The 16,120-nt window shown below is 44.8% G+C and overlaps 1 protein-coding gene across 1 annotated transcript in view; it reads right to left on the reverse strand.

The window, feature by feature from the left end:
* The window catches only part of SMARCAL1 (SWI/SNF related, matrix associated, actin dependent regulator of chromatin, subfamily a like 1), a 43,131-nt gene extending 30,944 nt beyond the window's left edge, over nt 1-12,187 (reverse strand). The window contains exons 1-6 of the mRNA XM_009274966.2: nt 12,125-12,187; nt 10,168-11,134; nt 9,433-9,483; nt 6,119-6,379; nt 4,824-4,874; nt 778-958 (exon numbers count right to left, since the gene is read on the reverse strand). Coding sequence (XP_009273241.1) covers nt 778-958; nt 4,824-4,874; nt 6,119-6,379; nt 9,433-9,483; nt 10,168-11,044 — 1,421 coding nt within the window. The 5' untranslated portion in view covers nt 11,045-11,134; nt 12,125-12,187. The remainder of the gene's footprint in view (nt 1-777; nt 959-4,823; nt 4,875-6,118; nt 6,380-9,432; nt 9,484-10,167; nt 11,135-12,124) is intronic.
* Between the last annotated feature and the right edge of the window lie 3,933 nt (nt 12,188-16,120).

Genomic DNA, 16,120 nt, shown 5'->3' on the forward strand with positions numbered 1-16,120 from the left:
CCTGAACAGAGAGAGTGGTTCAGCCCAGTCCTTAGAGAGTTTGATTTCATATGAGGAGTAGTCTCAAGACCTTACAATTATTTAAAGCACATTCTTTCCATGATATTACTCACATTCTGTCCCAGAGTTCATCCTGGCTGAGCTAAGAAAATATTATTAATAACAATGCCACCTTAACACCAGTAAGTACAGACTTTCCTGGACTACATCTTCAAGTCAACAACTAATGACCATATATGATGGGGACAGGGACATTTAAAAGTTTATCTCTACATACAATTAGTCATTTTAAATCTTTCAGGGCCTGGGTCCCATTTCCTGGAACTTTCCCATGTGTAGTTAATATTTAAAAAACAACAACAACAACAACAGAGATACACTTGGGGGAAAAAAAAAAGATGACCTTACAAAATAAAAAAAAAAATCATATGACAATTAGGCACATACTGAATCACAAGAGGGAGATCAGAGATGTATCATTCAAACAATTTTATGAGACTAGCAAAATGCTACTTTCCTCCTGACTCATGATGAAGAATTCTAGCTAGAAACAGGATAGATGTGTCACTCAAAAAAAAAATCCACAGAAAAAACCCACCCAACAAAACAAACCATAGCATACCAAACAACCAAGAGCCCAGAGTACCAGAGTGTAACAGCCCAAGACTCTGGAGAAACATGGAGCCCTCCATGGAAGAGAATGCAGCCCGGGCACCAATACAAAGTACACAATTCTAGGCAAAGACTAGCTCTTAACAGCATGCAAAAAGGACATACTTCACACCTTCCCGCTGAAAGGGCATGAGGCTCGTCACAATTTTGGAGTCCACTACTGAAAGGTCAGCATCAGGAATGTCTGTCTGTGATGTAGATCTCTGTATTCGAGCAGCAAAGGTTTGTATTACTGTCTCGGGCAGTGGCTCCACTTCTACTGACACAAGGCTCTGTAACACTTCCACTGCAAAGAACAGAACAGTTTATTATCAGAAGGGGAAACACACACACAACTTACATTATGGATGTCAGGGCACAACCCTCAACCTCATCAACAATATTATTTCCTACCCTGAAACAGCTCAAGAAAGCACTGCATCATGCACAGGTGTTGGCCTGGCCTCTTCCCTGAAGTCTATTTCAGAACCACATGATGAATCACATCTCCTTCCCTCGTATTTAGATTTGGTTATAAAAAACTGGAAGTCTGATCATTCAGAGATGAGTGCTACTAATACAGCTGGAGCTGGATTATTCACACTGAGGGCAGCTTAGGGCACACTTTACTCAGAAATAAAAGCATGGATTTGAACAAAAGAGCTCCTGAAGCTTAGAAGGCAGGGGCATCTTTATCTCGACCTTGGCATTCCGCATTAAACACCTCTCAGGTCTCCACTATCCCTGAGTGATCAGGAGTGACCTAAGACACAGTTACCTAAAGAAGATCATACATCTTCTGCTTTGAAAACTCTCTACTCCTCCTGTTCCCCAAATTCACACAGGTTTGGCTTTGTCTCCACTTTATCACCCCTTGTTTACCATGTTTGGATAAGAAAACAGGAAGCACCTCAAGACTAGAGAAACTGCTCTTGTACCATCAGCAGCACTCTGACAGACATCCTTCAGGGACATGGCACCAACAGCAACTCCCTGCTCAGCTGGTGTCCACTGCTCTTCTCCTGGACGGAAGTCGCTTGCGGGCCAGAGCCAGCCCACAGGCAGCCACTTGAGTCCCTCACCACTGCTGTTGTTTCACTCATGAACCCTCTCAACTTTACCTGCAGCTTAAAACCTTCCCAGTCAAACTAAAGGCATCCCCAGCCTCCATTATGCAAAGACCTCGGGGCCTTCATCTTTTCAACCCATGCATCACAACAAGCAAAGCGTCAGGGCAATTCTCCTCCTAGACAATCTTATTTCAGTCTCCTCCAGTAGCCTCTCTATCCCATCCCCAAAAGATAAAAGTATTTCTTTTTAGACCAACAGTAAGTTTCTATGAAAACAAATACCAGTTTAAAACATGCAGTGAGCTGGGACCAGGAAAACATGTTTAGTAATCAATCTTTGACCACTGACCAAGAAACAAGAAACAATCTACACTAGGAACACAATGCACATGCACAGATCCTTTACTGCAGAAAGCATCTTTTTTTTTTATTTAGTGGTTGGTTTGTATATGAAGTCAGGAAGACATAAAACAACTCTGTTTGCAAAAATAACCAGAGCTATGCAAACTCAAATAAGAACTCACTATACCAGCAGTAAATGCACCTCCAGAATTCAGTTAGGTATTTTCATTTCAGTTATCTCCAAGAGGAAAGCAGCAGAATGGACCCCTGCCATATGAAGGGGGAAAGCAATTCCAAGAAATATACATATGAAAAGATTTCCATTTGTGGCTAGGCAATGACCAAACTTTTTAAACTCTCCAGTTTAATTTATACTTCTTCAATAGCAGGAACTCTCTCCACCCGAAGTACAGCACAAGCTTGTTATTACACTCACAGACTGAGCTATGTGTTAGCATAATTGCTACAATTTGCTCACTGATAATTCTGTTGCTATTGTTCTGTACATGAGCTGGGAGAGTGATTAAGATATATCTGCCACCAGCATGATTCATCCAACAGACATTTTTTACTGAAGTGACCTTTATATAAAGATGACTGAGCAACTAGGCAAAGAGACCTTAACCTCTATAAACAGTTCCCAGCTAACAGGTATCTCTGCTGGAAATGGCAACCAGCCTTTTAAAATTCTTTTTTTCTTTATTTTGACATAGGTAAATGAACAGGCACAAAGCGAATGCTGTTCCTCAAAAAGGCATGTGCTAGAAGCCTCAAATGCCCTCACAAATTACACCCTGCAAAAACATTTACGGAGAAATTTTTTTTTGCTTTCCTTAAATTTGTGGGATTCTGAATACTTCATGAGATATATACAACTGCCAGCCAGTGTGGCCGAGAGAGTGACAGACTGGGAGATATGTTTGCTCAGATTGCCTTGCACGTGCTAAGGATCAGGCCTTTTGCACGTACAAAAGGCCCTTTTAGAAAACAGAGAGATCATCAGCTCTCATTGAAATCAGGGCCTGTCAACATCCCAATCCTGGAGTTTCATAATAATCTCTCCCAAGACACACTTGTTTTCATGATCTGGCGTTCCTACAAGGCCCCACAATGTGGCTTTCAGCCCTACAACCATTACTAATGTTATTAAGACATGCATCATAGGAGCATGCAGATACTCAATTATTAAATGTACTTCGGTATCCCATGGAAGCAGGAGCCCATGCTGGAGAAAAACTACTCTGAGCAACAGCATTTCAGCTCTGAAACGCTCAGTCACACTTTCTAAGGACATGTGTAAAGCACCTTACTTATTATCTTTCTGAAGCTTAGCCCAATCAAATTCCACAGCCACATACCCTCACACGAGTACCAAGGCAAACACAGCAGACCGACTGGGATGATAACTAATAATTATAATACTTGGGACTTGCGTAATGCTATTCATCTCAAAGCACTCTATAAACTTAACTAAACATAAAAAACTAAGAAGCAGATGTGCTAGGAGCATGCTGCTGAGACTGGATTATTTTGCAAAGTGGCATCCATTAAAAAAAAAAACAAACCAAAAGCAAAGCACAACAAACCACAGTTCTACATTTCAGTTCAGTGAGTCACAGTTTCACCAGCATTACACAGATGCATAAAGGCAGGAGTCTACTGGTCAACTTCTACCAAGAAATGGTAGAAGCGACACTATGTGCTTAGATTCCATTTGCAAGGGAAAATACGATGCTCTCAAAAGGATTTTTTTTGCTAAGCTTTCTTTTAAGCATCCATAAACCAGAACCAAAGCATTTTACTGACTATGAAATTCTGCTTCAAGAGGAATGCTTCTGCTTCAAGCAGATCTGCACACTTCTGCAAGAGAAACAAGCAGTTCTTGGTTGCCTCACAATCAACTCAGCTATGGAAGCAACCTGAATTGCAACCTGCCTCATACATCAATTAAAAACTTAACAGTTGTGTGCTGCCTGCAAAGCCATTATTACTAGCAGTAACACATGAGGCTGAACAAAATCAGCTAGACAGTCACCACACAGACTGTAACTGTGGATGAAATGGTTGTTACAAAAATCACCAGTTGACCTGAAAAGCTAGCGCTCTGACCTGAAAAACAAAATTTGCTGGGTGTGAAATGAAATAGCACAACACCGTGCACACTATTTAAAGAACTGGAAGTAAACCAGCCTGTTATGTGGTTTTTTTCTAAGCAAGGGGTGGCTGTGCCAGTTTACGAATTGATACACACACAAGAGGGAGCAAGGCAGGCTGGCACTGAGGACAAGGGGAGCACAGCTAAAAAGAGTCATTGAGACAGAATTTCTGTAAGGACAGGAAGGCCAGGCAGCCACCATGCCAACCTCTTCAAACTTGGCAAGTGGGAACAGAGGAATCCATTCTCCTGCAACTCCTTAGTTCAAGTAGAGCTGCTGTACGTTATAAGCAATAAAAATAACTTTGTGATAGTAAATACATCCACGTGCTCTAAGAAATGGTACAGAAATCCACTGCAGAATCTGACAAAACAAAGCCACCCTCCCAATGGGCCCCTAAAGGACTGCCATGAATAACACACATTTATAAAATTTTGAATCTGGGCAAACAGTGTAAATGTCTGAAAAAAACAGGAAGACACCTGCTTCGCAGTTCGTTAGCAACTTATCTCTCCAGAGTGAAAAGGCTTAGCCCAAGAAATGAAGATAGAATTCATTTGCCTCCCCAGAAAATAGCCCTAGCCAGGAAAACGCAGCTACTCACTTAGTTTGGGATAGTCCTCCAGCAGGAAATTCCACTTTCTGGTGTTCGTATCTGCAATAGTTACAACAAACACTGTCATAAGTCTCTTTTTTAAAAGACTGAATTCTCTGCCCGTAAGAACATGGCTATCCATCCATTTCCTCTGCATTTCAGAACTGCTTTAAAAGAATTCTTACCTTGTCCAGCAATCAATTCTCCTGTTTGCTTTCACGTTAAGCAAACATTTTGAAGACGACTTAAAAGTATGAGCACACATCTAGAAGTGGTGGTAGCACCGGAGCAAGCCAAGGTCAGCTCCCCTAATGAACCACTGTAATGAGGTCACCTCCCCTAATGAACCTCTGCAATGAACTCACCTGCTCAAGAATTTCAGCAACCACTTTCTCTTCACTGCAAGAAGGGATGAAGAATGTGCATGAAGGTTCCTATTTGTCAACCAACAAACTCTGACTTCAGTCAGTAACACAATCGCTTTCAATTGTACCTCTGTACCCTACAGATGATGTGCTCAGGATGGTACAGAGGAAATTCCCCAATTCATCAATACCCAAAATGTAACATGAATGCCAGACTTGTCTGGCAGGTTTATCCCTGGGTAGCACCTGCCTCCAACTTCCAGGGAAGGTTAGAGTGAATTCAGAGTCAGACGAAGACACAGTGAGCCAGGTGGGGCCCTACCCAAAGAACAAGAGCTCCAGGATTTGTTCCCCATGCTATCATTGACCTGCTGTGACACTGCGCAGGTCACCTCATCATTCTGTGCCTCATTTCCCACATTACAAGTGGGAAAAACTGGTATTTACCATTGAAATCTGAATGCCAACATAAAAAGTGCTCTACAGTTCCACTTGCCTCAAAAACATCAGTAAAGCTGCTGGTAAACTCAATCTGCTCAGGCAGTTGCAGCCATTATACACCCCTGTAAAGCAGGAGAAACATGAGAATGTCCAACTGCCTTTGATAATAAAGACAAGAACTTATGCATGGCCTCCATACTGCTGGCAAATTGTCAGCACATCCCACCTCAACAGTAAATGTAATCATGCTGAGTCCTGAAACACCACCTTGGCTAACAGGCCCAGAAGACATGTTCTGGCACGGAGTAGAGAGCAGGACACAGATACAGCACTATACCAGAACTACAGGAGTTCTCAAAATCTTCACCAAAGTACATCCTCTCATGCTATTTCAGATGGATGTACTCTCACAATTTCTCTCCTCTGAAGCATTCAGAGCACTCCAAGAGCATCCCCAACAATGCCATTAGAATAAAGCAGAAATAACCAGAGACTCACCATAATTTCTGGAATCCATTTGTTTGAACACTCCAATCACTTCTGCAGAATACCCAATATCAACCTCAAACCGCAAGCGAGAGATCAGCACGCACTTCCCTTTGACAAGGGCTGAGGGTTTCTTCCAGTTCTTACACATCTTCAGGAGGGAATTCATATCAACACTACTGCCAACAAAATGAGAGCCTGATGCTAAGCCAGCTACATTTTCTCCCTCCAGTGGTGCCAGAATTACCGATGAAAGTTGATTCGCTGCTTCCACTAGGGAAAAAAGCATGGGACACAGAGAAAAGAATTAATAACAAAGAACACAGATAAACTAAAGATGCACAGGATGCTTTCAGAAGAGAAGGGACAAGAGGATGACAAACAACCATGCACCTTCAAGTTTAAAAGGAATGATGATTCCCTGCTTTCACTCACAGGGACAAAGAATAGGGAGAGCAATGGCCTGGAGGAGCAGATTGGTGGGATTTTCCACAGAGAATACAGCAGGGGCAGAGGGAACATGTGACAGCAGGTAAACAAGGGCCTGTCCAGCATTGTCACTGCATTAGGCTCCCTCTCTGTCAGCAATCCCAAAACACAGCTCACTAGGCCAGGGCAGGCAATCTGCAGAACCACATTCAGCAGTAAATTGCACACAGTCATACAGCATTTTCACTTACAAAGTTGCAGGGACAGGGGCATGGTGATCGATAGTATGTGCCTGAAAAGATGGAAAGGTACTTCTGCAAACAGCAAAGGAGAAAGATCTAAAAATATCTGCCTCCTGCCTCATGTCCATGTCTGATATGCAATCTCAGCTAGGAGGAATGCTGTATATTCACAATACTGTAGGAAGGGTATCAGGAAGGAATCTAGTCCAAACCCCTAAATCTCTTTGTTAAAATTTAAGTCCACCACCCTTTATTCTACCATGTCTTACAGTTAGACTTGTACTTCCCCCCAGCCATCTGCACTCCTATCTTACTAATCACCAGCAACCACCTCTGTCATGATGGTAGGGCATGGGGAGAAAAGGGACACAGCATTTTACAGCTGTTAGCCTGAGACCACAGCTATCCACACTAATAAACATTCCACTTTTCCCTGTCTCTCTCTGCCAATCTATACCCATATGTTGTCTTTATTATCATAGCTGAACTGTGATGGTTAAGGAACAAGAACCATATTTTTTCTTGTATTTTTACAGCACCAAAATAATGAATTTCGTCCCCAAGACTCCAACTCGTACGTACTACAGTAACACAAGGATTCACTAGCATCTTCAGAGTCCATTAGACTCAAAAGCAGGGGACCACTAAGCACATTCTGCCTCCACGTATTTGTAAGGAGAGACAACCTCCCCTATCCAGTAGCTGTTTAGAGTAAAAGCAGGTGAATCTAGTCTTTTGAGGGTTAAGCTGCACATCATGATCCACCCTGCTTCTTTTTAAATAGTCCAGCTTACTGATATGCAACAACAACTTAAACAAATGTAAGTTCAGTGGTTAAGATTTGAGAAGGGGAAAAAAAGGGAAAAAGAAACAAATTCAGACACTTTATTCCTAATCAGTTAGTAAGCCATTTGGATTTCATCTACCTTTATTTTAAAATAAGTGACTTCCAGAATAAACCCAAGCATTTCAGATTTCCACTCCAAAGAAAAAGTTTAAGAGCATCAAGTGAAAGTAATTTGTAAAGTAGAGAACCAGGAAACCACCAATTTAGACTTTTTCCTCCCAATGCACCAAGCAAAAGAGTTTAGATGCTACTGCTTCAGCCTTGCATAGTTAGAACTCATTTCTACAACTAATACTGAAAGAAATTGAAAAAAAACGACCATACTTTACTCGTTTTACTTCAGTATCTGTTTCTAGGCTTGACTGCATGTTTAATTTATAGTACAAAGAAAGAAACGTAATTCAGAAGAACAAAATTAACAGTGAGAAGTTTTAAAATAATTGTTTTTACTCTTACAAGACTTCAAACCAAGGCCCTTTTAAGTCAGTGCCCTTTTCTCAGGGTATTTTTTTCCCTGCTATCGTTGTCCAATGTTGATCATATACTGTCTTCCCTTGTCAACAGGGACTTTCCACAGAGAACTCATATATTTGATAGCTTTAAGGAAAAAAGCCTGATTTCTAAAAGCCATCCTCTTCATTTGCAAGCTCCTTGGTGCAGAGACTCTGCTCTCATCTGTACTTGATACACTTCAAGCAAACCAGCAGCATTTAAATTATAAATGTGTGGCAACCCACATGGGAAGCTAAAATACCAGCACTCAACTGTGGGTTTTTCAAAGTGCTCAACACAGGTCTAATTCTGTTCCCACTGAAATCAACAGTGATTTATCACTTGCTTCAATACAATGTGCTTTTGAAAAGCTTACCTGAAGTGTTTGCCTCTATCATCTCTCAATCTTTCCAGAACAAAATGACAGGAGAGAAAAAAAGATAAAGCCATCCATGTTATGCCAAAAAAGGCAAATCCATTTTCAGTCTCACTCAAAGCCCTAGAGAATTACCCTTTTTCCTTTTCTGACACCCAAAATTAACAGCAAAAAATGTTAAAAAAAAAAAAAGAAAAAAGAGCTGTTGAAAAAGAAAATACATGAACAGACCTAGAAATTAAGCATTAGCCAGTGGGACACACTCAGTTCTCAATACAGACTCATATGAAGTGCCTGCACAGCAGATATTTTTCCTATGATCAGGCTTGTCAGCTGCTGAAAATTTCAGCAATGGCAGAAAAAGTTAAACCTATGCTTGGAATTTAGATCACGTGAAAAATTGTGTTATTTCTAATCAACTACAAAATGTCAGAAAAATATTATGAGCTAGATGCCTAAAAGATGGGTGTTATGTTTGAGTAGCACTACTTTTATTACTCCAGACAGTAACACAGGAAAAATGTAAAAAAAAAAAAAAGAAAAAAGAGCTGTTGAAAAAGAAAATACATGAACAGACCTAGAAATTAAGCATTAGCCAGTGGGACACACTCAGTTCTCAATACAGACTCATATGAAGTGCCTGCACAGCAGATATTTTTCCTATGATCAGGCTTGTCAGCTGCTGAAAATTTCAGCAATGGCAGAAAAAGTTAAACCTATGCTTGGAATTTAGATCACGTGAAAAATTGTGTTATTTCTAATCAACTACAAAATGTCAGAAAAATATTATGAGCTAGATGCCTAAAAGATGGGTGTTATGTTTGAGTAGCACTACTTTTATTACTCCAGACAGTAACAAAGCTAAATAATAATTATGGAAGGCGGGGAAGGGGGTCAAGATTTGGATTCTTTTTTATCATTCAACAACCCATTTACTTACTGAAACTGCTGTAATCTTCCAGGCTGAAATTCCATTTTTTCATAGCAGCATCTAAAATATGGCAGAATATGAATCATTTGTGATCAAAAGTGCTGTTGTAAAATGTTCGTGCGAGGTAAGAGAGAATTCAATCTACTCATGCAAACTTTTCAACACACATCTGAAAAACAGTATGCCCAAGTTTACAGCTACATGACACCAAAAAAGTCATAGGGCACATCAATACTAAGACAAGAAGAATGCAGCAGCCATTCACAGGATGCAGCAACACATGGGAGGGAAACAAAAGTAGAATATAACAAATAAAGGCAGGGAGAAAAGATCAGAAGCAAGCCAAAAGGTGGAGACTCCACTGCTCTCAGTAACCCAGTTAACAGAATCAGCTCATCAACTCTGAACTACAGCTGAAGTGACCCATTTTCCCATACCAATTTATGAACACCTTCTCTTCCTTCACTCCCAAAAGACTGACCAGCTGCCATCACTAAACTTCTTAAAGCACTGTTCATAAAGCAGGGCTTCTCATTCCTTGGCTAAATCTAAGCTCAAGCTATTTATGCCCAGAATTTCTTTCCAGTATCAGCTGTCTTTACTTTTCCAATCCCCCATTAATACCACATATTCCACCCCAGCAATAGCTGCACTGCTAAGAGCATATAGCAACTACAGTTCCAGCAGGCACTGAAACTTCGATCCAACGTAAAACAGAGATAACAGCAATCAATCAATTCTTACCATAGCTTTTGCTTGGTATCTTCTTAAACACAGCAACGAGTTCAGCATTATACCCTATTTCAACCTGGAATCGGTCTTCCCCATATTTCACACATTTTCCTTTTGTAACACTATTTGCTTTCTTGCAAGAGGCAGCTTCAAAGGTAGAGCCTGCACCAGCAGAACTGGTCAGCTTCTGCATCTGCATCCTACCACTGGGCTGAAAGGCACCACCTCCCCCTTCTCTTTTCGTTGGTCTGCTTGTGTTTATCAGCATTTCTGAATCACTCGGGGTGGCGCTGCTTGGTGGTGAAACATATTTTATGGCAGATTTGTTCTGACTTTGTAAATTTTTACTACCATCAGGGTGCCTGTTATCAATTAATCTAGGATGAGACGGTTCTGTAGGGTTTTTGAAAGCTGGGTAGCATTTGGGCTGCTGGAATGTACCAAGATTAATTAAAGCTTGTTGTCCATGTTCCTGACCACCAGCATCCAAGTAACGTTTATGGGAATAACTCAGAGAATTTGGGATCGTTATAGGGAACTGCTTAATGCCACTTGCTTGTTCCGAGCCCTCTGAACAATTCTTTTGTTGCTCTCCATGTGAACCAGCCATCTGTTGGTTTGCAGTGTCATGATTATAATCTTCCTGAAGATAGCTCTTCTGCTCCGCAGGACTGTTTGGATTCTGTTGGTGCTGGCTAATGAACCTGACATGATTGTTTTTTTCCTTCAAGTTTCCCGAATTGCCTGGACTCTGTTCTTTCACCTGAGGTCCAGCGATCCCCACCTGCCCAGCTCTCTGGGCTGCTAGCCTCTCTGCTCTCCTAGCCAAAGCTTTCTGGCGGTTCTCTTCAATTCTTCTCTTTTGTTCCTCTGTAAGGCCTGATGACATCTTCAACAATTCAAACAATAAATCTGAATCAAAACTGCATCAGGAGTTAATCACAGAGGCACCTGCTTCTTTACAGGAACGGAGGCTAGTCTACCAAAAAAAAAAAAGCAAAAAAGAGACAGGAAGTTTCAACGCTGTTCCCCTCCAAAATGCTTATTGTATTGATAACGCAGTATTATTAGTGACTGAGTATTACTTTAACTGATCCTACACAAAAACCTAGTAGTACAGCAAAGTTGTCAGACCAATGCTGAGCCATTATTAGCAAGCAGACGCTGACAACTACTGCTGGGGCTTTGAATGCCAGTCCCACATAGATAAAACATATGGAAAAAGGAGAAAACCCCTATTCCACTACAGTTCTGAGCACTCTTCTCTGCAAATCCCAGCAAAATTGATAAAATAGCCAAGCACAGGGACACCCAGCACTGCAGAGCCAGCCCCGCAAAGGCAAATGCAGGCAGAACAATACATCTCTACACAGTCTTGTGTGGAAGCGTTTCATATTTCTGGTACCTAACAGCAAAGATGGGATGACACCCCATCTTTCCTGATCACCTTCCAGTTCTTGGCATCTCACAGCATGTAGCAGATACATACTCAACCCCAAAGGGCAGAGTCAGCTCCTGCCTTGAGAAAGGTCCACTCACAGGTGAAGGACCTGCTGATAAAAGCGAGGACCTGGCTCTCACCACATCTCCCAGGAGCTGGCCTCACACCATCTACTCCCTGCCTCATGCCCGAGGGGCTGCCCACCTCGTCCAGCACTCAGACCTACCTTCCCCACCACCCTTTAAGAAGCGAGGCTCACTCCTTGCTCCGCTCCTCTCCCAGGCACAAGACTCCCCTGTCCCAAACTCCACTGAGGTCCCAGCCCCCACCCCGCAGGCTGGGGTGCCCCGCCGTCCTCAAGGACCACCCGCCTCCCCACAGGGGCCCAGCACCACCGCACCCCACTGGGGCCCAGGGCCACGCCGCAGGCCGCGGTCCCTCCCCGCTCCCCGGGGGCTCCACTACAGCCCGCCCTGGGCTCAGCCCCGGCCCAGCCGCCTTCCCCTCCCCACAGGCCCGCACACCCACCGGCTGGCAGAGGCCAGGTACACCGCCAAAAGGCGCGCAGCCGCGCAGAAGACAGCTCCCAGCAAACCCCGCTCTGCCGCCCGGCGGCACCAAACGGCCGGCAGCGCGCAGCATGCCGGGAACTAAACTCGGCGCGCGGGGCGCTCGGCACGCTGGGAAATGTAGTCTTCCCCTCACGGCGCCATCTTAGGGGCGCTGGGAGCTTCGCGGTCTCGTCGTAGGAGTCGGGGGCTGGAGGCCGCCCCCGCCACCCTCTCGCAGGGGTTTGGCTCAGGCCCACATGTGGGGCGCGGGGCCCTGTTGCCGGCCACGGGCTAAGGCTTTGCCCCAGACAGCACCTAGTGCGGTACGCCTGGGTCAGGGGTCCCTCACTGGCTGCTTCTGGTGTGCGTGGCTTTTAAATGAGTGGCTACGAGTGGGGAATAAAAAATGGAGGTAATGCATGAGAAAGGGTGAAAACACTGTTGTCAGCAGTGAGGAGGGAATCCTCGCCAGGGTGTTAAGAGCAGCGGCTGACATTGGTGCAAGGCCGCTGTCTGTAATCTTTGAAAAGTAGTGGAGATGAGGGGATGTCCCTGGCGACTGGAAGAGGGCAAATGTCAGAGCTATCTACAAGAAGGGCCCAAAAGAGGACCCAGGAAACTACAGGCCTGTTAGTCTTACTCCAGTCCCTGGGAAAGTAGTAGAGCGAGCCTTCCTAGAAACTATCACAAACCAACTGAAGTAGGTGATTGGAAAAAGCACAGATTTACCAAAGGCAAATCACGCCAGACTAACCTGATCACCTTTTACAACAAAATAACGCTTTCTGTCTGCATGGGGAGAGCAGTGGATGTTGTTTACCTGGACTTCAGCAAAGCGTTTGACCCTGTTTCCCACAGCCTCCTCCTGGACGAACTGATCAGATATGGACTGGAGGGGTGGTCTGTGAGATGGGTAGGAAATTGGCTCGCAGGCACTCGCAGAAGGCAGTGATCAATGGGTTTTACTCAGACTGGCAGCCTGTCACAAGTGGGGTCCCTCAGGGATTGATACTGGGCCCCAAGCTGTTCAACAAGTTGCACCAAAAGAGGTTTAATCTTGATATAAGAAAGAAACTTTTTACAGTGAGAACGATTAATCACTGGAACAACCTCCCCAGGGACATGGTGGGGTCCCCATCACTGAAGGTTTTCGAGATGCAGTTGGACTGGGTGCTAGATAATCTAATCTAGGCTCCCTTTCCCACAAAAGGTTGGACCAGATGATCTTTCAAAGTCCCTTCCAACCTCGGCTGTTCTATGATTCTGTGAACACCTTCATAATAAGGTAATTACTCATATTTGTGTTGAAGTTCTGAATAAAAGGGTCTCCCAGGGTTTTAGTTATACATAGGGCTTGCTTATACACATCAAGCTGCCCTTCCTGGACAGTCATGATCCCCATGCGCATGACCAGAGCCATACCTGGGGAGAAAGCTGAGAAAAGGCCCTGGGGAGCACCATAACCCCCTGCCATCTCTGACTTTCACTACCCTGCCCAGTGGTGGGTCTGGAGCCGCCATCCCTGTCCCCAGATGCCATTTTCTCCCACCTGACAGACCCTTTGGCTGGGGACACCAAAGCCAGCTGGCTGTTTCACAGTTTATTCATTCTTCTCTCTGCTGGTTAATTAGAAAAGGTTATCCTTAAATTGCTTCCTGATTAAGCAGCAGCGACTGCCATTAGTCAGGAGCTCATCAGCCCAAGAAAAACAAGGCAGGCAGCAAGAACGAGGTGCAACTCGACACACAGCACAACCCTGGGAGTGCTGTTACTCACCTGGGAATCGTACACACACAGACATGAGCACGCCACGTGCACACAGGCGCTCGCAAATACACCACTTTTAAAGAAAACCACAGGGCTGAGGAGAGGTCCTGGTCCAGGGTTTTGTCCCAGCTTCTCTTAAGAAAAAAGTAAGGGTGGAACCTTTTTCCAGATTCCGGGCCCCCTCACTGCAAAGCAGGTTTGCTAGGGAAGAATGCTCAGCCCCGTGGTCTCAGTTCAGATCCTCTGCTGTTGCCCTTTCTTTCCCTGCAAGGCAGCAGACTCCAGCTGGCTATGCAGCAGAGAGAGAAAGGAATGGATGAGACACCTTTTTTTTCTCCTTCTTGTCACACTTTTAACTGCCCAAAGCTAAGCCAGATCCCAGTGTCACATATGGGAGAGAGAGAGAACATGCAGAGCATAACCCTGCAACTGTTTCCAGCCACCTTCTCCCTCCCAGCAGCTATCCAGTTCCAGGTCTCTGGTGATGGATCCTCATGCTTTGCGAGATCTGGGAAAAAAAAAAAAAAACTTGGGAAAAGTGGAGAAAAGCCCCTATCGGGGACCGTCCCCAACTCGTGAAAATGATGAGAGCGGAGCATCGTTTGCAGAGAGCTCTTGGGTTGCACGGTCAGGCAGACACACAGACAGACGTTGAAGCATTTGCTCCATATGGCACAACTTCAGTGAGGCACAAGGAACAGCCCAGCCATGCAGAGAACAGACCTACAAAATGAAAGGCCGTTTGCGAGCAGTTTGCTGGTAGCACTCCAGGTGTCGTTTCAGTCAGAACATGCTTCCAGCAGTGGCTTGGACTCACCCTCCACATACTGGGTCAGGGAGCAGAGCTGCAGTACGAAAATCCTGGGAGGACTGGGAGGGTTAGCACACCCCAGCTCTGCTATGAAGGAAATGGTTTACCCACTTCCGAAGAAATGATTCCATCGGTGAAAAAATGTAAGGAAATGGGGTTCTCAGTGCTGTTCTTACCGGGATCTTTCTATCACTTGGATCATGCTCTAAACGTCCTCTCATGGGCTGGGCTGGTCCTGACTGCTGGCTCCCAAATGAGGACAGAACTGCCTGCGTTGTACGTCTTGTATAAGCAGCAGCTAATATCCAAAATACGAATTACCCAAGACCCCAGAGCTATTCTGGAATCTCATGGATTGTCCTTTGAGGGGTTTTGAGCTCTTAGGAGGTCCTACTGCTGTCATAGTGAATGTATTCACCCCACTCCACAGCCTTCCAACACACCTTGGTGGCTCTTCACAGGGACAGAGCTGGCCACCTTCATCCTGGATGTGTGGCCAGCCTGCACTCTCTGCTGGGGCTGAATTGCATGCAGAGCTGCTGTGTGTAGCAAGACCATCCAGCAGACAGCTGGAAATCAGCCCAGGCTAATGGCCCTCAGATGCCCCAGCTTCTTGGAGGGTTTTGGTAGCCCACAGTGAGCTCAGAGACACCATTACCAGTGCCCAAATGTGCCAGTCTTTGACCAGATGTGGAGAACTTTTAGTTGCACCTTCTAAAATAAATTAATCCCATGCTCATGAGCCTTATCAATTCCTTCCCAGCTAAAACCAGTCAAGTGGCTGGACTGGGAACGTGCAGCTCTTCAGAGGTCTTGGGGCAGGAGAGTCAGAGAAAGGCCCCTGGACTGGCAGAGCTGCTTCTGGCTGGAGAAACCCTTTCTTGTGGGCTGCTAGGGTCTGACCTGAATACATTTTACAGCACCTGTCCTCTGTAGGCTGCGGGGTTGTGCTTCCTCTGCTCTGGTTTGGGGTCCTCAGAGGGGTCTAAGCTTCCTAATGGGGAACCAGAGCCCTGGGCTTGGAGGACCGGGGGGTGCTTGGATTTGGGGGGATGCTGACCCTGCATCCCCCCTCTACCAGTTCTCCCTGGATTTCTTTTCTTAGACAGCTGTTAATCCCCTCTACTTTCCCTCTGCCATCAAGGCACATCAAGGACCGTGGCCTCCTGGCCCATTTGACAGCCCAGCTACTACCGCAAGTTCACTGAATCAGGCCCTTTCCTCGAGCATCTTTGTAGCACCGAAGACAACATTTGGAGTTTGCTGAATCCAGCTGCCCTTGAAACTCTGATGAAAGAGGACCTGCAGAGACTTTTCTGTGAGCTTTTCTAGGATGAGAAGGTTGCTCCCCTCCTCTGACTGCCAGCTCAGTGAAGACCACTTCTTTTTCCCTGC

This window comes from Aptenodytes forsteri, unplaced genomic scaffold (genome assembly GCF_000699145.1).
Source record: "Aptenodytes forsteri isolate BGI_AS27 unplaced genomic scaffold, ASM69914v1 Scaffold255, whole genome shotgun sequence".
NCBI classification, from domain to species: Eukaryota; Metazoa; Chordata; class Aves; order Sphenisciformes; family Spheniscidae; genus Aptenodytes; species Aptenodytes forsteri.